This window comes from Camelus dromedarius, chromosome 12 (assembly GCF_036321535.1).
Source record: "Camelus dromedarius isolate mCamDro1 chromosome 12, mCamDro1.pat, whole genome shotgun sequence".
Lineage (NCBI taxonomy): Eukaryota > Metazoa > Chordata > Mammalia > Artiodactyla > Camelidae > Camelus > Camelus dromedarius.
Genome location: NC_087447.1, coordinates 25,570,643 through 25,594,515, shown reverse-complemented (window position 1 = coordinate 25,594,515; position 23,873 = coordinate 25,570,643). Strand labels below are relative to the sequence as shown.

Genomic DNA, 23,873 nt, shown 5'->3' with positions numbered 1-23,873 from the left:
CCTCCTTCAAATCTCTTGTGTTTGTAACCAGATTCCAAGTTTGGGTAAATGGGGTCGAATTTGTTTTAAGAGCACATCTTGGGGCGGGGTCCGGGGCTGAGATTCGGGCTCTCAGCTGGAAGTTGAGGAGGAGCAGCGCCTCCTCTTTTCAGTTCTCCGGAACTGGAGGAAGAGAGAGGGAATTTTACCCCGAACATCTGTTGCTTGACAAAGAACTTCCCGGCCTTCTTACGAGCCCTCCAGTCCCCGGCCTAGACAGCCTGGGCCCGCCCCTCGCGACGAGATCTCGGGGAGGGGCCGAGGCGAAACCCGAGCCCCGCGCCCACCACCACGGCGGGCGACGTGGCTCCGAGGCCCCGCGGCCCCGGCCTCCCCCTCGCAACCCGGCGGCCAATGGGCGCGTGAGCGGGGCCGCCCGGTGCTCCCCTGCCCGCCGCCCGGGGCGCGCCCCTCCGCTCTGGCACGGGGCGGGCGCTGGCCGAGGGGCTGGCCCGTCCCCACCCTCCCTGCGCCGGCTCCAGCCCCGCCGCCGCCGCCGCCGCGCGCGCTAGGAGCCCCCATTCCCCAGCCGCAGCTCTCGTCGCTCGATCGGTGCCTCCCGCGGGCCGCTCTCCTCCCGACGATGGCGCGCGGCGGCCGTGGTCGCCGCCTGGAGCTGGCCCTGGGGTTGCTGCTGGCGGTGGTGCTGGCGCCCCCGGCGCTGCGGGCCAAGCCCACCGTGCGCAAGGAGCGCGTGGTGCGGCCCGACTCGGAGCTGGGCGAGCGGCCGCCCGAGGACAACCAGAGCTTCCAGTACGACCACGAGGCCTTCCTGGGCAAGGAGGACTCCAAGACCTTCGACCAGCTCACCTCGGAGGAGAGCAAGGAGAGGCTGGGGTGAGGCTGCGCTCGGGGGCGCCGCAGGTGCCCGCGGGGCCACTCGGGCGGGAGCCGCGCGGGCTGCGAGCCGCAAAGCGAAAGCGAAATCGGGAGCGCGGACCCGAGGGAGGGGCCCATGCGGGGCCGGAGCAAAGTTGCCCGAGGGCGCCGGGACCCTGCGTGGAGAGCGCCGCCGCGCCAGGGCGGAGTGGCCTCCCGCGTGGAGGCGAGAACGTGGCAGCGGGCGCGGGAGCCAGGACGACCAGGGCCCGCCCCCTCCCCTGGGTTGCATCAGAAGGGAGGGGAGAGTGTATAAAAGAAGAATTTGTCCACGGTGGCCTTTTAGTGACATGAGTTCTTCCCCACCCTCCCTGTTCCTCTCTTCTGTCCCCAATCCAGGAAAGGAGGGCATGAGACACTGCTAAGGTCCCAAAGATGATCCTTAATGGATGAAAGATGAAGGGGAGACGAAGGAGAAGCTTGATTCCTGGCCTGTGCCCCTGGGCCAGGACTGGGTTGTTCTTGTCTTCTGGTTAATCGGCCCATAAATCTGAAGTAGGGGTATAAAAATCTTGTTGTTAAGAAGGGAGGGCATTTGGAGATAGGGATGGGGAGTCGGAATGGAAATTGGTCCCCTCGTTTCTGTTTCCAGCAGTTTCCGATGTAAGCAGAGGAACACAGTCCTTTGGCAACCTAGGGCAAAAGCTGGAGGGTGGTGTGGTAGCAGATTGTGAATTTCACTGCTGAAGGCATTTGAGTGAAGAACCAAACCTGGGAAGCAAAACTTAGGTACATCTCAGTGCACCCGCTTCTCCACAGCCCCTGGGGAGACACCTGAGCATTGTGTAAAGGTGTCTGCAAACCTTCCCATAGAGGCCAGCCTGATCCCAGATGGGGACCCGGCTGGGGAGGCAGCCCTGCCTGCTAGGCACCAGGCCTCCAGTAATCTGGTTCCTGGGGGTGGAGGATCTTCCTCTTTTGCTACATAGAAAAAGAACACAGCTATCCCTGTGCAGATGGCGGCCGCCAAAGGCCAGCGTGGTTGGTTAGAATTTGAGGCTCAGTTATACCTGTTGTGAAGGTGCACCATCTGCCTGCTCTGATAAAAAGATCTTTGAACTTCAAAGTCCCCTCCCAACAATCACCTTTTATTTTGCAGAGAAGTACTTTCTCTTCTTGTTTGGGCCTTAACAATGGGGGCCATTGATGAGTTCGGTCTATTGTATTGCTTTGAGACACTCGGAGGCTGATTTATTCTGGGGCCCTGGGTGGCAGCCATTTGCAGCAGTGTTACCAGGGAGAAGGAAGAGGAGAGGTTTGGGGAATTGGAGTAGGGAACTCTAGTTTGCAGTCCTAAGGCTTCCAGTTTAATGCCTTCCTCATGATAAGTAAGCCTAGTGGTGAGAGCAGGTGGTGATGGAATTGGTCTACATTTGACCCTTGGATGAACACCTTAACTTCATTCACTTATTTATATAACAGACATTTGAATGGCTACAGTATGCCAGGCACTGTGTTAGATACCTGACAACTACAAAGATAAAACCTTATGCTCTAGGCCATAAAGTACTTACAATCATACGTGGAGGAGAGAGATGCAGGCAGACACTACACATTCTTGCTGTGATGTAAAAACCACAGCGATCATATCCAGAAGAAGCCCCTAAGGTTTCAGGTTGGAGGGGGCGCTTGGGGGTTTGGGATGTCACCTGATCAGAGCTTGTGGCATGACTCAGAGGTTACCAGGCGTACAAGCAGGGGAAGGCATTCCTGAAGAGGGAGCAGTCTGCTTATACAGGCTTTGAAATCTGTTCTCGGGACTGAGGGTTGTTGGGACAATAAAGGGACAGGGCAGAAGTGGGAGGTGGGAGTGGAGAGGAGGCCACAGGCAGAGCGGGAAGGACCTCTATGAGGTAGAGATTAGATGTTATCCTGGACTTGGTGGGAATGTCATCATCCCCAAAACTTGTCAGGACAGTGGGAGTGGCAGTAGGGCAGAGAACGTAACTGAGGCATGGAAAGGGGGACTGAGGGCAGAGGGTGGCCATGTGTTCCTGAACCAGGCAGGCAGGCAAGGGTGAACCCAGACCCATGTGGGAGGTGGAACCCATGTGCTGGCTCATGGCTCAACGTGGGGGATAGGGGGAGAGAGGAATTGAGGGTGACATCTGGGTGTCTGGCTTGAGCCACTATGTGGGTAGCGGACACACCACTCACCTATAAGGTAAATCCGGGCTAGAGGCGGGGGAGGTTGGAGGGTTGGAAATGATGGGTGCGGTAGGGGACGGGCTGAGCGTGAAAAACTGCCTCTCTGTCCACAGCTCCTGGTGCAGCAGTCCCCTCCCAGTCTGGGCTGCAGAGGGAGGGGCTTGGCTGGATCCAGGCAACTTTGTCATCATCATCTGCCCATAGAATCTGAAACGTGACAGCACTAAGGCTCCTGGAGACACCTAGGCCAGCGGGCTGTAATGTGGGGACCCGCAGGCCTCATGCAGTCACAAATGCGCCGCACAGCCTTAGAAAGTAAATCACTTGCCAACATTTTAACATCGGAGCAATTTCACATACAGACCCCGATTTCTGGCCTCTTTTGACACTCATGGCCCGTTATCCCATGTGGTAGCCATTGTGCGGAGCAGAGCAGGGCAGCCTCGTTAGCGGCTGACAGTGCATCTCCAGGCTCCCTGGATGCTTTGCTTCCTTCTGTTACCTGTTACCTGTTGGTTGGGTTCTCCATCCACCTAGGATCGGGATTATCATCCCTAGTGAGGAAAGACGCACTTTTCTCTCCTCTGTTCCTCACAACATTCTTTGTAAAGTAGGTGTTCCAATTTACAGATGGAAAAACTGAGACTCAGAGAGTCAAGTCATTTGCCTAAGATCACACAAGACTAGGATCCAGGTTGATTATAGCGTTCTGTTCATCTACATCATAGCCGCCTTTCCCTACAGCTCAAGTTTGAGATTTTTAAAGAGAGAAGTTAAGATTGTAGTTATGCTTCCAACAAATATTTATTGAGCTCCTGCTATTTTTCAGGCTGAGCTACATCCTGGATGTTTATTTGGCATAAATTAGATGCTGTCCTTGCCACAAAAACAGGTCATATACACTGTCCGACACCGTTCGGCCTCTGCTGATTTGAGACTCTGTCCCTCGGTTGGCTTTGGATAACTGTTGGGCATGTCACCGCTGTGTCCCCAGGACTGGAGCAGTGCCTGGCACGTAGTAGGTAGGCTGCGCACTGCACAATGTTGAAAGGATTCTGCTGTGTGGCTGTGATTTCCTGGAAGCAAGATACTTGAGGTTTAGTCTTTAAGCCTTGAGACCTGATAAAATTGCAAGTGAAGGGACAAGTTAAAACTGTTAGTAATGTTTACACCTTCCTGAGACAGAGGAGCTTGGGCCGCCCAGGCTCGGGTAGGAGACGGAGACTTAAGTACTAATGAATTCATTTCCCGTTTCTTGTTGATCTAGTTGATCAAAGAGTAACTGCCAATGAGAACTCCTGTCGATAGTAAAAAAAAAAAGTTGGAGTTGATAAAATTCCAGCCCAAAGCAAAGAAACAAATCCCTAATTAGCCTGTATAACCTCGTCCCAGGTAAATGGATGACTATGGTAAAAGTTTCTTAAACGTTGGAAATAGCTTGTGGGTGTCTTTGAGGCTCCCTTCAGGGACGGCATCCCTAGCTTGGGACCCTCTGGCCTAGAGAGGGGCACTGTTGAGTTCCTAGCCTGAAGTTTGCTCTGTACGGGGCTTTGGGGTGAAGTCCAGCAGGAAATCGCTGGGACCTGGGCCAGCTATGGCACAGGAGCCAGTGGACATCGGGGTCTTCACCCTAAGAGCAGGGGGTTAGGCTCCTGCAGCTGCTCAGCTGGTCAAGTTTCCTGACCACGTTCCGCGATGTCAAGGCTCTTTCATCCCCGACATTTTCTGCCTCGTCCAACAAGATCGGGTCTCCTCCTGCTTTAAGTTTCAAGTCTTTGAATCCAAAGTGGTAAGATTTAAAAAAAGAAAAAAAATCTCACTTACTTTTTGGTTGGTTTATAGAAACTTGCACCTTCTGCATTGGGCCTAGAGCCACAAGACATGGATTCTTACCCCAGTTGTACCAGATAACTACCTGTATTGGAAAAGGCATTCAATGGCTCTCAGCCTCAGTTTCCATTACTCTAAATGAGGGAGTTGGACTACATCAGGGAAGACCTAGGTTTCATCTCCCAAATCAGCTCAGCCAGTTGGTAGCATCAGTCTGCAGTGACTGTGTTGAGAAGGATTCTGAGGCCACATCAAAGTTTATCAGGACAGAAGGGCATGATGATCCCCTAGTGGGGTCTGCCATTGGCACTGATTCGGGAGGAAGGCATGTCGCCCCTGGAGAAGGTAAACTTTAAGATTCTTTCCAGCATCGTCGGATCATTGATTTTATTTGAGTGTTTATGCATTTTAGATTCTGCAGGTGTTTGATCTCTTTCTGGATCAGGATCACACGAGCCTTGATAATAGCCTTGCGGGGGTTTTTGTTTGTTTGTTTGTTTTTAACTACAGGAAGATTGTCAATCGAATCGACAGTGACGGCGATGGCTTTGTCACCACCGAGGAGCTGAAAACCTGGATCAAACGGGTGCAGAAAAGATACATCTACGATAATGTCGCTAAAGTCTGGAAGGATTATGATCGGGACAAAGACGATAAAATTTCCTGGGAAGAGTACAAACAAGCCACGTATGGTTACTACCTAGGTAAGAGGTGCTGCAGGAGCGATTACACAGCTGGGGCCCAGTAACAAGCCTCTTGTGGGAAACTGCTCTCATCATATCCACCCCCTTCAGGGCGATGTCACAGCCTCCTAGGTAGAACCTGCTTGTGTCACGTCCTGCCCTGCTTACTAAGAATACACTGAGTTGCTTAATTCTGAGTGAACTTGCAGGTGGAAGGGGGCAAGGGTCTAATAAAAAAAATGACTTAGGCTGCTGCCCAACCTGGATCTCAGAGTTTCACCTAGAGAACACAGCAGAGGGTAAGTAGGTCTGTGGTACAGTTTTAGAATGTTGTGAGTTTCAGATAGCAAGGACCAAGTGGGCTGGAACAGCCTGGGAAGGCTTCCTGGTGGAGGTGGTTTGGGAACCGGGCCTTGAAGAATGGATTTATATCTGGTGAGACAGAGATGGGCACGGAAGGTGGGTTAGCCAAAGGGGCAAAGGTACAGCAGTGCATTCAGCAGTGGACAGGGTGTGGACATAAGACATAAGAATGATGGAGGCGTGTGTGCAGGGCACAGGGTGCAGACCCGTTGGGTGCCTGGTAGAGATCTCCAGGGGGCAGGCATGAAGAGGACCAAAGACACACACTACACCCTCAGCCGGATTAAGAGAGACCTTGAAAGATTCGCAGGAACATTTAGACAAGCTGTCCTGGGTATGAGGGAGCCTCTGTATGTTCTGGACAAAGAATACGATGAAAGCAAGGTTTTGCAAAGAGAAGTATGACATTAATATGGTCTAAATCCTATGTTTTAACCACTTGCTATAACACCCCTAGTAAGTCATTAGGGCCTGGACTAGAGGCGGGTGTGGAGGGACAGGCACCAGAGGCATTCTGAAAGAAAATGTTTCAAAGAACTCGATAGATCAGGACCTTTTGTCTTATGCGTACCGTTTGCCATGAAGGAGTGATCGGGAAGGGAATGCCTTCCTCAGCTGCCTAATTTTAATGTTTCTGCACACATCCTGCAGGAAACCCCACAGAGTTTCATGATACTTCAGAACATCAGACCTTTAAAAAGATGCTGCCACGTGATGAGAGAAGGTTCAAGGCTGCAGACCTGGACGGTGACCAGACAGCCACCCGGGAGGAGTTCACTGCCTTTCTGCACCCTGAGGAGTTTGAGCACATGAAGGAAATCGTGGTTTTGGTAAGATATTTAAAGAGCCTGGGCTGGGAAAGGAGCAGGACGAAAGCTGCACCAACACCTTGTCCCTGCCTCCAGAGTGAGAACGTTCCTCAGCCTGAGGGGAGTTGGAGAAGGGCTCTGACGTGGACTGCCCTGGAGTGCCTGTCCACCCAGGAGACTGGTCAGGGCAGGTTAGCTGCTGTGGCAAACAGCCCCCAGTCCTAGCCATTTAACCCAACCGAAGGGTAGTTCTCGTCTATCCCTAGTCCAGGGCAGGTGGTCCCAGTCAGGTGGATCTTCTGGGCGGTTCTCCTCCAAGTGTCGTCAGGCACCCAGGCTACTTCCCTCTTATCTCCACCATCCTGTGGCTTCGAGGTCCTCCTGGCCACTGCCAGCTGGAGATAAAGGAAGAAGAGAAGGAAGGAGGAGAAGGCACGGTCCGCCTTTGCTGTTCTGGTCAGGAAATGACGCATCCCTTCCTTTTACGTTCCGCGGGCTCTTCCTCCATGTGGCGAGGCGGGGAGATACAGTTTAGTTGTGTGCCCAGAAAGAGCAAATGGGTCCAGTGAGCACCTAGTGTCGTCCCACGAGGGAACCAGAAAAGGACTCAGAAATGGATTGTTAAACCATATGGAAACTTAAAGTGAAACTGCGGCTGGAAAGGATGCTTCCCTTAATGGGGAGGGATTTCTGGAGGGTGAGTGGATCGGACCCTAGGCTTTGAGGGGCAGCTAGGCTGGCAAGGCCTCTGAGTGTAGTTATTTTCCACAGTGTCTTTTTGAGTCCCAAATGTCTTCACTTTCCACGACAGTAAAATAAATGGCATCCCCTGTTTTCAGGGCAGATACCCCGAGCTAGTTCCAACTGTGTTGATGCTGGGACACAAACAGCTTGGACTATTTCAGTTATCAGTCGGTGGATGGGGTCACTCTTGCCTCGTGCCTCATCCTTGTGACCACCATGACCCTAAGGACTGGGCAGTGGCTCTAAGAATCATTTCTGTTTACCACCTAGCGTCCACTCAATTTGCCGGAAGACAGTGAAGCTGGGGAATCATCCACAGGGGATCACATGCTTCTGGACCGGCTCCTGTTCTCAGGCCGGCTGTTTTCTTCAGGATGCTTTTGAGCTTCTGTGACAATGGACAGGAAACTCATTTAATTACTCACCCTAGCAAAAAACCTAGGCAAGAAGTCAGATGTACTAAATACAGAACGTATTATACATTCAGAAGTCAGATATATTTTCTAATTGTCCACACTTCCATATTTTTCTGACACCAACTTGGTGCTCACAGTCCAGTGAGCACTGGAATCTGTCTTTGTGATGGTTCATCCACTGGTTCTCAAGCTGGGCCCCTCAGGGTGTGCGTGTGGGGGTGACCTGGCTGGATGGTAGAGGTGGTCAGCCCTGCAGGGCTCCCTGATATCATCAGAGCACCTCTGGGCTCATAGGTACCTTTTCATTTGCAGAGAATATTCTGCTTTTAAGATTGTGGAGTTGGGGGAAGAGGACAGAAGCCATTGCCTATTTTTTTAAACAGATAAGTAACTAATGCTCAGGGAGGTAAGAAGACAAACCATAAAAGCCGGACAAAGGAGGACACTAGTTAGAATTCGCAGATTTACTGACAGCAGAGCCGTCTTGCGTTCTCTTCCCCTCTTGGCTTCCTAGGAAACTCTGGAGGACATCGACAAGAACGGGGATGGCTTTGTGGATCAGGATGAGTACATCGGTGAGTGCTGGCCTGGGGTCTTGCTCCACACTCCCAACTGGGCAACACTTCTCCACCCACATGTCTGGCTGTGTCCCCAGATACCTCTTTTAGCAACAGCCGCAAGTCTGTAGGTGTCACTCCTGTGACTTCCCAGTGGGAGGGACTTGTCACGCCAGCCCTAGTGGAACAGATTCAAGGTGGCATTCCTAGCGGAGAAGAGCCCAAAAGGCGGGCCTCCCCACTAGGCTGGCCAGCCGTTGGCCCCACGACTCTGAGAGGCGCCCTTCAGCACACTGTGTAGCTCTACCTTTGCAAAAGGGGATTGGAGATCCCAGAGATGTGCAGGTAAGCTAGAGTGAGCAGTCTCGGGGGAAAGACTCTAAAACAGACTGTTAGCCAGCAGGGCCTAGAAACTCTGAGTCGACCGAGCTGTGATCGACAGAACCGTTTATATGCCCAGGCTCTCTGCAGAAAGGCATTCCTTCTCAGAGAGGCAAATCCTTTTACAGAGTGCACCACTTGCCCCATATTATAGCTGTTTTGTGCCTCTGGTTTTTGATTTTCCATCGGGAGGTCTGTACCTAGCCTTTTTGTTCTGAAGGGCTCCATGTAATCCACATCAGGAAGTGTGTTTTCAGGTAACGGAGCACTGGCTGAATGAGGCTGAAATTAATGCACGTGGGTCAGAAGCCGCCGCTGCTGGTTAGAGCCCTCCCCAGCCGCCCAGGGCCCTCCAAGCAGGAAGGACTGGAGAAGGCAGCCTGGACATTTCCGTCTCATCCTCAGCGGCTGCTACTTCGGTGCTTCGGCCCATGGTCCCAACTGCAGGCTGCCTTCTTGTGATAGCTCCTCTTTTCCCAAGTCTCACTAAAGTAAGAGCTGAAAAATCATTTGAGAGATGGGACGGATATAATTTTTGTGCAGATGCAAAAGAGAGGCAGTTAATTACCAGAGCCCACGTTGCCATCAGTCTCTGGCCTGTGGTTGCATCACTTCGCCACCCCCATCCCACTCCCCAGCAAAAACAAGTGCCTTCAGTAATGAAGAGAAGAGTTTCTTCTAATCAGGAGGAATTATCCTTGGCCTGAGGAACCAAACACTGTTCTCCATGTGTATGTGCTAACAGGTGGCTCTCGCCACAGTAATTAAAGCGATCGCGGTGGCACAATGTCTGTAGAATGACAAATGCTGACAGTCTCGCCGTCAGTGCGGGCAGTGGAGCCGTCCTCATGCCTGGTGCACACGCATGTGAGGGAAGCTTCAGGGCCTCGGACCCCTTGACAGTGGTGATGGAATTAGACTGACAGAGAAGGCTGACTGATTAAAACAACACAGCACTTTTGATTAAAAGTGTGTGCTCTCCAGGCCCTCCTCCTGATCTGCATTGAAACCGTGCAACTTTGGGGGCAAAACTCTTTGAGTGGCTTTGCCTAAAAGATACCTTCCATTCTTTACACTGGCAGAGAGGGAGGTAGGGACACGGTTCTTGAAAACTGAATTCTGAGTGACCTGCAGTCAGAGAGATGCGATATCCAGACTTGTCTAGCAGGTGACTTCATTTACAGGGGTGCCTTCTCTGCAGGCAGGGACGAGTGGAAACCCAGGGGAGATGTGGTGTAGTGAGAGGAGCACTGGAATTAAGAGTCCTGGCTCCCCCACTTACTAGCTGTGTGACCCTATGTGAGTCGTGTAATCACCCAGAATAAGCCTCAGTTTCCTCATCTGTAAAATAGGAATACACAGTACCCATCCTTATAGGAGGATGTGGGTCTATCTTGTAGTTGAACCAAGGGTCTTGCCTCTCTTTTTCTTTCATTCACTATCTGCTCTCCCACTTGATATGTCCAAGCTGTGTTTCCATCAAAGACAAATTGCCCACAGGGTATCTCTCTTTTCCAGGAAGATCTAGTGACCTAGCAAACAATGGGTAAACTTTGTCTTCTTCTTCCTTTCCCTGCCACTTTGTAAAATAACGATATTCATCTATCTTATAAAACTGCTATAAGGATGAAATAAAATGATACATGTGAAAGCCCTCTGGAAATGATGTAACCACCCCCAGTGAACACAGCGGTTAAGACTGTGGGTTGGAAGCAGAGTATCCGTGTTGCCATGTAGCCTGCTACAAACGCATCCTAGCTGGGGGTCGTTGGTGTTTTCATCTGTAAAGTGAGTAACAACCCCTACTTCACGGGATTGTAATGAATATCAAATGGAAAAAAAAAAGTATGTATTTTTTACTGCATCTGGATCATAGAAAGTGCTGGTATCAGTCATTATTATTAGTTGTCATCCGTACAGTTCCAGGCTGGCTGTAGAGGGCCTTCACAGAAGTGTCCCATTTGCTCTTCATCGTAGCCCTTTGATGAATAAATTCTTGTCTCCATTTTACAGACAAGGCAGCTTAATCCCAACACTGAACTAAGTCAAGAGCCAGGATTCATCTTCTGGCTCCAAGCAGAGTTTTTCTATTCCACTAGCAGCCTTCACAGTGGATAAATCATTGCATTATTTACCCAAGAAACCGCCCATGAGATGCTGGGTTGGGCCTCTTGATTGCCGGAAGTTGGGTTCTCATTGCCTTACCTTCCTGCTCACCTTCATAACCAAGAACAGCCTTCCCTTCCAGCCGATATGTTTTCCCACGAGGAGAACAGCCCTGAGCCAGACTGGGTTCTGTCAGAACGGGAGCAGTTTAATGAATTCCGGGATCTGAACAAGGACGGGAAGCTGGACAAAGATGAGATTCGCCACTGGATCCTCCCCCAAGACTATGACCACGCACAGGCCGAGGCCAGGCACCTGGTGTATGAGTCGGACAAAAACAAGGTACTTTCACAGCCTTCTGGAATCATTCCTTGAAGGCAGACAGTTTACATAAGATTGGTTCTGTTTGCTGCTTTGCTGTTTGCCATGGTCCACGCGGCTGTGTTCTTATTGACGTCTCTCATTCCTGCCCTACATGAGGGACCTGTGAACTTGAGCCAATGCCGCCATAACCCACGGTGAGCTCAGTAGGCCCAGAAGTTCCTGGATAGTCTGCTGTGGGTCACGCTTACATGCACTCCCATCTCCAAGGACTGCAGAGCCAGTACCTTTGCTGGCTGTGGGCAGGCATGGGTTTAAGACGTGTGCCGTGTGTTGCCCATTTATTCATCCATTCCTTCAGTGATGAGTTTATTCATCCATTCCTTCAGTCAGCAGGTACTTACCAAACATGTCAGGCAGAAGGAAGCAAGGCATCCTCAGGCCAGCTCACCGTGCCAGCTCTGATACCAGTGTCTATTGATAAATATCCAAATAAATAAATAAACAAGGTATAGAAAGAAGTCCTGCCTCTTCCCATTTTGATCTCTGCTCCAGATTCTCGAGAGACAGTTAAATTTTGCAGTCAGGACATAAACGGAAGTAGAATTCATTGGGGACTTTTTTGGGAATGCCAGCTGTGTAGGCATAACTGGATTCTAGCTTCTGAATTCCTTGAGAACTTTCCTGATATATTTTAGCACAGCTTTTATAGCAGGAGGCTGTTCTGGTTTGGGGTTTTACAGGGCAGTGATGGCAGACAAAGGAGGTCCATAGTGGGTTTTTAATTGTGAAATGTCTTTTACGTATTTCAAATCAATGACATAGTATGAGCAACATGCTGAGCGATTACTCAGATTTACCAGAGTTCCGGTAACAGCAGTTCCCTCTCTCCTACAGGATGAAAAGCTCACTAAAGAGGAGATCTTGGACAACTGGAACATGTTTGTTGGAAGCCAAGCCACCAATTACGGGGAAGATCTCACAAAAAACCATGATGAACTTTGATGCACGCACACCCTGATAAGACAGACTGTCACAGGCTTTCTTTATTGTCTTGGATGGTTGCTACAGTTGTCTCATTTACAGCAATTGTGTCCCCCCCAAAAGCAAGTTTACCACCTCAGCTTGGGGTTATGATTGTTTTTCACTCACTGTTTGCTGGAAAATGGTCATCGCTATTCTTTTAGTAAGATTTCTCTCCAGACACATTAAAATCTTGGTAAATCGCACTCTAGGGGGGATACATTGCTAAAACATGACTTTTTAAAGCGTTTTCCATGAAATCTGAACTAAAGGGGAATATAATTTGAAAAGCCCTATTATTCAGAAGTTGGGTGGGTGGAGGGGGGCAGTATATGGAGTGACGGCTATGTATTTTAACTGCAGATTTTTTACATTTGCCGCTGTTAAATAATTGATGAGGGAGAATTCTTATTAAGCTACAGTTGGTATCTCATCCTACACAGGCTTCTTTCAGAGCAAGGCTATTTCAGATTCTTCCTTCTTGACTTTGTCCTCTGAGCTGTCACTGTAAATGGTAGATAAACCTCTATGCATTTTTCTGTACCGACCTGCTAATATGCACAACAGATCTACCTATCTTTGTTTTTCATTTTTGTTTTTTACAATAAGAAGCAATTGAGAAAGGTAATGTGAAAAAGAAAGAAATTTTAAAGGTAGGGAGATGTGATGAGTGTCAGGCATTTGAAGAACTATAGGAAAATGGTAAATGCTTTATTATACTTGAGAACATTTGTTTGATGTGGAAATGAAATAGATCTGATCTTTGAAAAAGTGAATAGAAATCCAATCCATCTCCTCTCTGATCTCTGATAGGAATGAGGGTGTGGGGCCCTAGGAGCTCGGGGACCCGTCTCATCTGGTCCTCTGGAGTCTGCAACTCTCGGATCTGGCCCGGGACCACTTAACACTGTGGACTTAGGACAAAGTGATGTTCCAAGCCATTGGCTGAACTGGATGAAATGACTTTTACAGGTTGCAGTTCCACCTTGTACGCAGAAAGTGAATGAAATAAAGGCTCCCTCTGAGGATTTTCTACTGTGTCTGGTGGTATCTGACTTCACACGCACTCTCCGCGACATTATTCATTCGTGATGTAGACTTTAACAGTGGGATGGGAGGACGTGAGTAAGAGGATAAAAGTTCTGTATTTTAAAAAAAATCCAATTATTAGAATGTTCAGAACATACTCATGTTAACTTATTTAATAAATATATACATCTCTATGCTAGTTAGGGAGTCTGCAGGTCATCTTAACTGTAAGACCTTTCAGAGACAGGTTTCAATTGGAAGAAAATCGAGCTGCTTATCAAGGCCTACAAGACCCTGCAGGATGTGGTCCCTTCCTGCCTCATCAGCATCACCTCCTCAGCCCTCCCTTCCTCCTCCCATTGCAGCCCCACTGACCTTCTGGTCCTCAGGCACACCAAGCTCACTCCCAGGTTGGGTCATTTGTCTTTGCTTTCCCTTCAGATTCAGAACACCCATGGCACACATCCTCGGGTCACTCAGATGTACTTCCTCAACAGGGCTTTCCGACTCCATTGTTTATAGCAGTCCCGTTTGAGTTCCTGTCTTATTTCCCTGCTTTATTTTCTTCTCGGTCTGTACGGATTGCCATTTATCTTTGCTTCCTAGGGCTGCTGTACACGTTACCACAAAGGGGGTGGCTTATAACCATAGAAACTCCCACAGGTCTAGAGGCCAGAGTCTAAAGTCAAGGTGTTAGCAGGACTGTGCTCCCTCCAGAGGCTCCGGGGGAGGCGTTTTCCCCGTTTCGGGGGGCTCTGGGCGTTCCTTGGCTGCAGCTGTTCACTCCACTCTGCCTCCATCTTCCGGCCTTTTCTTCCTCCTCCTGTGTCTCTGTCTCTCCTAAGGACACTTGTTACTAGTTTCAGGGCCCACCTGGATAATCCAGGGTGATCTAATCTCTAGATCCTTAATTATATCTGCAAACACCCATTTTTTCCAAGTAAGTTTCACATTCACGGCTTCCAGGAGTTAGGAGGCTGACACATCTTTGTAGGGGGCCTGCCATTCAACCAACTGTACAATCTGACACTATCTTGTTGGCACACTGTCCATCTTCCCCGAGCTAGAACATAACTGAGAACAGCAGCCTGGTCCATCTACTTACTGCTGTTTCCCAGGACAGAACAGTAGAGCCCAGCCTACAATAAGAACTCTGCAATTACTTGCTTAATAAATGAGAGGTTGTTAGCTTTAATCAAAGAGAATATGCCTTTAAATGTGAGTGTTGGGCGGTGGGGGTTGGGGGGAGATCCTGTAAAGATTTTTTTTAAAATCACTAACATTTGCTGAGTAAGAAGTTAAGTAATTTGCCCAAGATTCCAGAGTGATTAGATGTCACGACCAGAACTCCAATCCACATGTTCCTGGCTTCAGAATCTCTGCTGTTTAACACTAAATTGTACTGCTCCAAATCTCTGATACATGCTCCCGCTATTTCTTTACTCAGCCACAGCATATGATTACATGGTCAGGAAATGAGAATAACTCTTCTTACCTAGAAATAGGCTGACACCTTTTTTTTTTTTTTAAAGCAATGAGAACCCATCTTTTAAAAAATGAGAATATACAGTGTAACCTAATTATAAGCATAACACTTTTAAAAGGTGCTATCATTATCCACCCACCCCCCAAAAAAGGATACTGGTTGGTTTGTTAAGTTAGTAAGATGTTAAATATATTTTGAGCACTAAGTTTTTCCTTTCAAGTCAGTGCACATAAGAAGAAAACCCTCAAAGAGATGAGTGCTTCTGGGGCTGAGTTTAACACTATTTAAGGAAAGAAAGCCTTAGCTAGGGGACATAACTGTTAACATGGTGATTTGTAAAGTCTTAGATTTCTAATAGGGTCTGACTGTTTCAAGGAAAACATATTTTGTTTCTAGGTAACATTTCAAGTCCGATTATGAACAAATGCTACAAAATTGATCTGTAATGGGAAATACTGTTATGTCACAAAGCATTATTTATATGCTTAATGTGACTGAAAGCATTAATTGCTAGGAGCCAAAATCTGTCCAAGCAAAACATGAACACATATTTTATACCTCTTGTCTCTTACTGTAGACTTTTAAATGAATTCGAGTGTAACAAAAATGCTATTAGAAAAATCTGCACACCTGAAGGTTTTTCCTCACCTGCTTGGATTACCGTGCTGTTCCTTGTTAGCAAAAGCAGGAGTCATATCTGCTCAGAAGTGCCCGGCCAACAATAGCCACGTGGCTACTTGTTAGCAGCTCAGCAAAAATGTCTTGTGGAATGAAGTGGAGAATGGCTGACTGGATTTTTTTCTGAAGTCTTTCTAGATTTATTTTGCCACCTTTATAATAAAATCCAGCCTCTGCCAAGTACATGCAACTAAGATTTGGCTCTCCCTGTATTCTTAAAACACGTTTACAGTGCTAGACTTTCCCCACTAAAAACCAACGAGCGCCATAACACCCACGGCTTTGGCTCACGTTGAAGTATTAAAATTTGAGCAGTGGAAAGATTGTGTCATCAGCACTTCCTCATGAGATTTGCACGACCTTAGAGCTATTTCCAAGAATCCATCTACACTCTAAGTTCTGGTCAGTTCTGGAGTCTGAGGCTGGGGAAACATACTCTAGCTAGAATGCATCCTCTAAAATTTTTCCCATATAAAATGGAAAATAGCGTCCAATTCCCCACAGAGGCACATGAACAAAAATGAATGCAAGGACTGGTTACTTTCCTCCCTTGGAGGTGTTTGTCTAGTGGGAGCACACAAGCATTCCTTTTCTCCTTCATAAACACTAATAGCTGTACCAGGTACCATGCCAAGGACTTCCATACACCAACCATGTAACCCTCACAACAGCCCTGTGAGGTTGGTACTTGTGAGTGAGGATGAGGATGAGCTGCAGTAACAAACAACCCTTCCATCTCAGTTGTTTAAAGCAACGGAGGTTTAATTTTTGCTTTTGCAAAGTCTGCTGTGGTTCTGGGCCAATGTCCATGGCAACTGCGGTGTAGGACTCAGCAGTGAGTCTCCACATCCACCCGTGTCCACGGAGCAGTCATGCACAGCCAAGCAAATGTGGCCACTCCTGAGAGTGACCCTTGTCTCTCACGCTCACTGTCGTTGGTCAAAGCAAGTCACGTGGGCACATCTAACTTCAAGGGAGTAGGAGGTGCACCCCCACGGTTGCTCAGGGTGAGGGGTGGGGGTGATGAAAACATCGGGGAGTGGCACTCCTGGTAACCAGGGGCAACAGTTACAGATACGAGAACTCTAAGGGAAAATAAGGCTCAAAGTTACGTGAGGGGACTATATGGTTGACTGGCTAGGCCAGGATACCTTTGCCAGTGAAAGAGGGCAGTTTTTATCAGTACCTCCCTAAATCCTGAGCAACCTGCACTGCCCACTTTGGGATTTATAGACCCTTTTTTTCCTCCTCTGACTGGGATCTACTTCCTCCTCCTGGGTTGAGGAATCCATGGCCAAAGGGTTCAGCCCATACAAAGCCCGGTCTCTGCTTGGGGACCATGCTCCAAGTCCCTGTAGCATCTCAGAATTCCCTGCCCAGATAACTTCAAGCCTCTTCCAGAGCCTGTGTGTGTACCCTCCAAGTGCCTCTTCCAAATGGTAGACAAAGCCAGATGCGTACACACCTAGGCCAAAGGACCCAACGGCCAGCTGGAGGACTCCGTTTGGACATGTAGGCTGGCGGGTCCACATACACATATGTGGAGCCCCTTGGTAGGAGGAAAAATGGTAGAGTGATCCACTGATCATTTTCCCTTCTTACTCCTACCCTGGGGCCCACAAATGTTAGGGGTGAGCGTGCCATGATGCTGGGACTATCAGGACTGTCCTGGGCACACTGGAGCATGTGGTTCCCCTTACAGAAACGGCAGATCCAGGATACAAACTCAGGTTTTTATAATGGAGGACCCCATCCTCTTAATCACCCCACTATGTTGCCTCCAATTAAAGAGCCTCTTGGTAAAACCACAGTTAGCATTACCACAATTTTAAAAATTGGTGGTAACACATGGTGTAATTTGAAAATTCAAGATCACTGGGATGAGATACAGAGCTGGTGACGTGGAAAGACGGGTCCAAAGGCCTGGCTGGACTCGAGGTCTCACTCTGCCACCCAGGAGTTCCATGAGCTCGGCAGGCCAGCTTCCTCCCCAAAGACCTGTTCTGACTGTACAACAGGAACAATTAATAATAATAATAATAATTAATAATAATAATAAAACACCCAACTCTCAGAGTAGTTACAAAGATGAGGTGAGTGACACAAATGGAAGAACTGCGAGGAGTGAACAGTGAGATGCACAAAAAAGGAGTTTTCCCCGTGACCCTCCTGAGGAGGTCAAATGCCAGAGGTCAGATAGATCAATGCCTACAAACACCAGGCTGCTGGTTAATGGTCTTGCCGAGATTTAGAATTCTTGCATGAAGTGTTTTAAAACTTCAAAATCGATCTATTACTAGGTGAAACTGCATTGATTAAATGACAAAGAATAGCTTTCAATGTTGTTTCTATCAATGGTGAGGGTATTCCAAAGCTAGTTATATGTGGTAGGGATTTGGAACTCAATTCAAAAGCAGATCAAGGAGTCTCTGCACATCTGAAAAACATTTAGGGACCAGCTAGAAAAGGTTATATTTTCAAAGAAGGAAACTGAGGCCCAGAGAGATTAAGCCTGTGCTTTTCCCTTTTTCAGGACTGAGGCAGAGGTTAGACTAGAACACCTTCCCCAATTCCAGTTTTTCTCTTTAAACCTTCAATGTTCTCATCTGAAAAATGGCAACAATAATTCCTACCGTGTAGAAGAGTAATGAGGATGAATCAAGGTAATGACTACAAGCACTTCGTGTGGTCAGTGCTCAGGAAATGGTAACCATTTTTATTTATTACATCAAAGTAGGATCCTACGTATTTCAGCATCGAAGACTTTATTTGTTGTTAATTTTAGATTGCAACCCATGGCCTTAGTGACTGATGCAGATTGTGGATTGCTCAATAAAATTGTCCGAGGGGTGTTTGTTGTTTTAAACACATGAAAGAAAGGTGTGTGTTTGGTTCTTTTTGAAGTCCCCATCTTTAAAAAAAAGAGTTCACATGGTTATTAACTGTAAGAAGCTGAGGACATTTAATGAGTCTTATCAGATTAGTGATCCCAAACCACAAACAGTTTGTGGCCGTGCTGTTTAGATACTGGAGATAAAGAAAGTGCACGTGGAGAGCTCACCCAGGCGACTTTAGGGTCAGACGGACTCACTAGCCAAACGACTTCAGGTCAATAACTTCCACTGTGCAAACCTCCTCTTCCTCTTCTGAGGAAGGAGGTAAGAGCAGCAGCAGCCTCACTGGGTGGTGGTGGGGCTTGGTGAGACCCTGGTGTGAAGCACTTTGCCCCAGGCCTGATGCAAGGAAATGCTAGACACTGCAGCGAGGTGACTCTCATAAACACTTTTAAAGACTTGGCAGTCATTCTAAGGGTGAAAAATACATGCCTAAGGAATAAAATGAAACCGTTTAGAGAATGAAATATTGCCATTTGCAGCAACACAGATGGACCTGGAGAATATTATACTCAGTGAAGTAAGTCAGATAGAGAGAGACAAATATTAAATGATGTCACTTAAAAGTGGAATCTAAAAAATAATACAAATGAATCTATATACAAAACAGAAACAGACTCAGAAAACAAACTTTTGGTTCCCAAAGAGAAAGGGAGAAGGCGAGGGATAACCGCCTATACAGAAAATTGAGAAGCAACAAGGATTTACTGTAAAGTACAGGGAATTATATTCAATATCTTATAATAACCTATAATGGAAAATAATCTGAAAAAATATATATATATAACCGAATCACTTTGCTGAACACCTGAAACTAACACAATATTGTAAATCAGCTCTATTTTAATTTAAAAAAAAAAAAGGAAATTGTTTAGAGAATAATCTAAACTTTATTTTCTGACAGGTGCGGTTTCCCACACAGACATTCAGAGGGAAGCAGGGCTCATCAGCCTCTGGAGGCCCCTCCTGAAGTCTCCGGGGAGGCCTGCCGGCTTGCCAGTGGCGGGATTCACAAAGACGTGGACTGAAGACCTGGTGGTACAGGCCAAAGCAGCAAACTGCACCAGCTTGGGGTGACCCAGGAAAAAGCCATCACAGAGGTCCAGGTGATCTACGGGAGGCGGCTCCTGGGCGGGCTTGGGGGGAAATAGAGCAAGGTGGTAATGCACGCTGGAGCGACCCACTTTGTCCACGGCCAGCGCAGCCATGGGGATCTGAGGAAAGCCAACAGGCGGGTGGAAGGTGCAGATTTGTCACCGTGAACCCCACCACGGGGGATGTCAGCAAGCCCGTTCTCAGGCCGCAGCACCTAGGAAGTTAAATCACAACTGCTTATTCCAGGTCACCAGGATGATCTCCCAGCCCAGTGACTGTCTTGCAGCCGTCGTGGAGCTAAGCTTCAAAGGGCCAGGAATTGAATCCAGATCCGCCACTCACTAGCTGGGTTACCTTGGGCAAGTTACCTAACTTCTCTGTACCTCAGTTTCCACAATAATTAATGTTCCCAACCCTACTACCTAGCTCATAGGCTGACGGTGAGCATTAAATGACCAATGTTATTTAATACAGTTTACCATGTAATATATTAGCAGTTCATAGATACAGTAAGTTCTCGTTACACATTGTCTATTATTAATATTATGTCCATCTTGTCCTTACTTCTCATGGTGAAAACCCAGGTACTTTTGTGTTCAATGAGGGAGAAACCTCATTTATTAGAGGTATTTATTGTGTCTGTTATTTCTGCTACCAGACTGTAATCTCTTTAAGGACAGGAACTGTGTCTTACTTATTTTTTAAGTTTTTTTTGACTAGAAATGAGGTTGCACTTGAGATAAATTTGAAGATTGAACAGAATCAAAAATGAAAAGTATAATGCTGAGTTACAACTCTCCCCACCTCCTCCTCCTTGCCAAAGAGGACTACTTAGAATGTGAACATTTCAGTGGAATTAGCATATGCTCTTCTTTTCTTGAGAAAATTAAGACTGGATGTAAGAATTCACTATAAGGGGAAAATTTGGGGTTGGATGAAGATTTGACTACAGAGCTATTCACTGAATCATTACTCACAGAAACAAGCTACAAGTCTCCGTCCAGGGATGGAACAATGGACATCTGGGGACTGCCACCCTGAACAGCCACTGATGTTACCCATCATGACATTAGATACGTTCATTTACTGACACGGAAAGCTGTTCAGTGAAAAAGATCACATTACAGAACGGTCAGTACCATTCGATCTCATTCATTACTGTAAGAACATATTGGTTTATGCACTTACTGTCTAGAAAAAATTTTGAAAGGACAGGCTCCCAAATGGTTTCAATAGTTATCTTGTAGTGGAATGTTGGATAATCTTTTTTCTCCTTTTTGCCTGTATGAATTTTCTAGAATGAACATGATTTGCCTTCGAAATGAAAAACAAAAAACAAAAGTGTTACTTTTTTTTTAATGTCTGAATATGAATTTTGTTTTTTTAAAAATGCACTAGAGGCACAAGCAGGCTGGATGACAAGGCTCCTTCTTCTGCCCGCTGGGATCCTGCCTCTGGCTCCGGAACACGGGAGAAGGAAAAGAGAACTTGAAGAGAGGAGCCCCAGTCTTCAGTGTGGCTCTGAGATCCAGCAAGACCCAAATTCCCCCATTTTCATTTCCACTGCTCTGCTACTAGTGTTTTCCTTGTTTTCTGCCACCTTTTCCTCCTTCTTTTAAGGCATTGACAGTGAATAGTGCCTCCTTGCACAGTGAGTGCAGTATTTCCTGAGCGCCCATAACTCTGAGCCCGGCCACTATACCCTTAAATAATTAAAACGCAGGAATACTTTTAAATGATGCCATCGATGAGCACCTGGTCACCGGGGCTGTGCTGGGTGTTCCACATTTTGTATTCAGTCTTCAGAACCACTCTCAAGGCACATCTCATTTTCCCCATTTTGTAGGGAAGAAAGGAAAGTGGAGAGGCTGAATAAATTTCCCAGAGGCAGGCATGCAGGAAGTGGTGGGCTAGGCCCAAACTTCAGGCTCTCTGGAGCCAGAGACCACATTTTCTCCTCTGTTCTGGCTCTCAAGACGGTAAAGACAAAAATCTACATTTCAGTCCAGTGAATGAATTGCAATTTCTTTAAGTGTTCCTGTGACTTTAAGAATTACATTTTCTTTAAGTGTTGAGTGATAACTTCCATCAACTTTGGACAACAGACCCCCTGTTTGTAAGTTCATAACACAATCTGACTGGGTTGGTGGTAACAATAGGGTACTCGGTAAGAACTTTTCCATTTTTCCACTGTTCCATTTTTTTAGGTTTTAATTTTTATCAGAATTTCTATACCCATACATACTCTAAAAAGCCAAGTTGTTCCCCTTAAGGCTTATCACAAAACCAGCAGTTCCCTGGCTGGTTATACCATTGGCCATTGTCTAGGTCAGGGAGTTCTTACAATAAATCCATTCATTCCATAACCTCCACAGCACACCTGCCTTTTGCTGGTACTGAGGCTACAACATTGAATAAGAGATGCCTGCCCGCAGGAGCTCTCACTTTCAGGGAGGTGGCGGGGTGGGATGTGTCCGCTCTTGCCCACCTTTTGGCAAGAAGAAGGTGCTAGTTATGTTCCTGTCTGGTTCTCTTTTCACTTTCTTCTTCTCTCCCTTTCTTCCTTTCCTCAGCACACAGTTACTGTGCAGACTGTGTTCTGGGCCTGTGCTGTGCGTGGAAAAGAGATCAGAGACCAACAAGCCAGTGATAGCCCCTGCCTCCACATAGCCTTGGTCTAGAAGAGGATGCAGTCACCAGGGGCTAGGTCATGGTGATGAATGCTAGGTCAGGGAGGCACAGGGGCTCTGGGAGCTCATAGCAGGGGGCCTGACTCCATTTTTAGTATCAGGGAAGAGCCTTCCAGAAGGAGGAACAGCAATGTGATGGCCCAGAGGCCAGAGACAGTTGGGCACATCCCAGAGGTAACACAAGTCCCAGATGGCTGGGATGCAGACTGGGGAGGAGACAGGAGCCAGACTGCAGGGCATCTTGTTAAGGAATTTGGATTTTATCCTGGGGTACTGAGAAGCCACTGAATGGACTGTAGGTGGGGGAGAGGCAAGATCAAGTTTATTTAGTTAAAACTGTGGCTTTGAATTGAACAATGGGTTAGATGGAAACAATAATGTCTGCAGGAGAATAATTAGTTAACTACACAGTTTTGGCAAAGATGATGGTGACCAGGACTAAGACAGTAACAGCAGAGCTGGAGAAAACTAGATGGAATCAAGAGAGATTTTGCATGAGGTTTGATAATAAATTGGAATGAAGGTGACAAAAGAGCCCAGGGTCACTCTCAGTGGAAGAGGGAACATGGAGGAGAGGCTTGGGGCGAAGGCGAGGAAAATGATGAGTTCTGCTTTGCACAGGTTGAGCTGAGGTGCTTGTGAGACTCTAAGAAGAGGTGCCCCGTAGGGCTACTAACACCCCTGGCTAAGATGTACTTAGCCCTGCACTACATGCGAGGCCTTCCACTAAGTGCACAGTCTGGACTGTCTGTCCAAGAGGCATCTGGATCTACGAGACTGATGCTCAGAAAGTGGTTCGGGCTGGAGACAGGAGCTGAGCTCAGATCTAACATCAGGGTCAAGGCAGGGAGGGTGAGGGGTTGAAGCGTCTGGTGTAACACCCTCGGCGTGGTGGGCCTGTGGTGGGCCCGTGGTGAGCGGGAAAGCGAATGCCCTGTCTGAGCCCATGCAAATTCAGACTTAAAAAAAAAAATACTGGCGCTAAAAAGAAATATAAAGCCCCAAGCAGAGTCATCTGCCCCCTCAGACAGTAAACCAGGACTTCATTGCAGTTTCAGCCCCTCCCAGAAAAGTGATCTTTGAAACAGTCAATCTGAAAAGTCCTGTCTACCAAAGGGAGGTTAACTGCATGATAAAGACCCCTGCAGCTCCCTTCCCCCAAAAGAAGATGGCCTGGCCTGAAACCATCCTTTCTTTTGCTAATACCTTCGTGATCCACCCTCCTCCTGCCTATAAAAACCCCCCATTTTGCACAACTCCTCAGAGCGCCCTTATGTTTAACTAGATGGGGTGAATAAAGCCAGTCAGATCTTCAAATTTACTCAGTTGGATTTTGTTTTCTTAACACAGGGCAGACTAAATAAAACTCACGTATGGCCTGCCTGGATTTGTCTCTCTGGCCCCCGGCTTGTGCCCCCTGGGAGAGAGGGTAATTAAACCATGGAGGGGGGCCTAGGATAGGGTGGAGAAGGGGGTGAACGCCAGCCCAGAGCATCAGCCTGGCTTTGCCTAAGCTCCCAGCTGATGACTTCTTAGGATGCAACAAGCATGAAGTGTCTGATTCTCATGCTGCGGTCACCTGAAAAAAAAAAAAAGCACAACCTAAAAGCTGAGAGTTATGTTCTATTTGGCGGACTTTCTGAGCACTGCATGCCCAGGAGGCGGCCTCTCAGAATAGCTCTGAAGGGCTGCTCCGAAGAGG

At 47.7% G+C, this 23,873-nt stretch overlaps 1 protein-coding gene across 1 annotated transcript; it reads left to right on the top strand.

Moving 5' to 3' along the window:
- The first annotated feature begins 306 nt into the window (after positions 1-306).
- On the top strand, positions 307-13,339 carry RCN1 (reticulocalbin 1). Its single transcript, XM_011000708.3, has 6 exons — positions 307-876; positions 5,407-5,600; positions 6,594-6,772; positions 8,426-8,486; positions 11,098-11,297; positions 12,174-13,339. Exons 1-6 carry the CDS (start codon positions 623-625, stop codon positions 12,279-12,281), a joined length of 996 nt encoding a protein of 331 aa, XP_010999010.2. The 5' UTR covers positions 307-622; the 3' UTR covers positions 12,282-13,339.
- Positions 13,340-23,873: the final 10,534 nt, after the last annotated feature.

What these genes read in the sequence shown, in the direction of transcription:
- RCN1 (XM_011000708.3), top strand. Translation starts at nt 623, where the DNA reads ATGGCGCGCGGCGGCCGTGGTCGCCGCCTGGAGCTGGCCCTGGGGTTG. An exon ending in TGAAGGAAATCGTGGTTTTG is followed by an intron (nt 6,773 to 8,425) that starts GTAAGATATTTA and finishes TTGGCTTCCTAG; the next exon opens with GAAACTCTGGAGGACATCGA. An exon ending in ATGAGTCGGACAAAAACAAG is followed by an intron (nt 11,298 to 12,173) that starts GTACTTTCACAG and finishes TCTCTCCTACAG; the next exon opens with GATGAAAAGCTCACTAAAGA.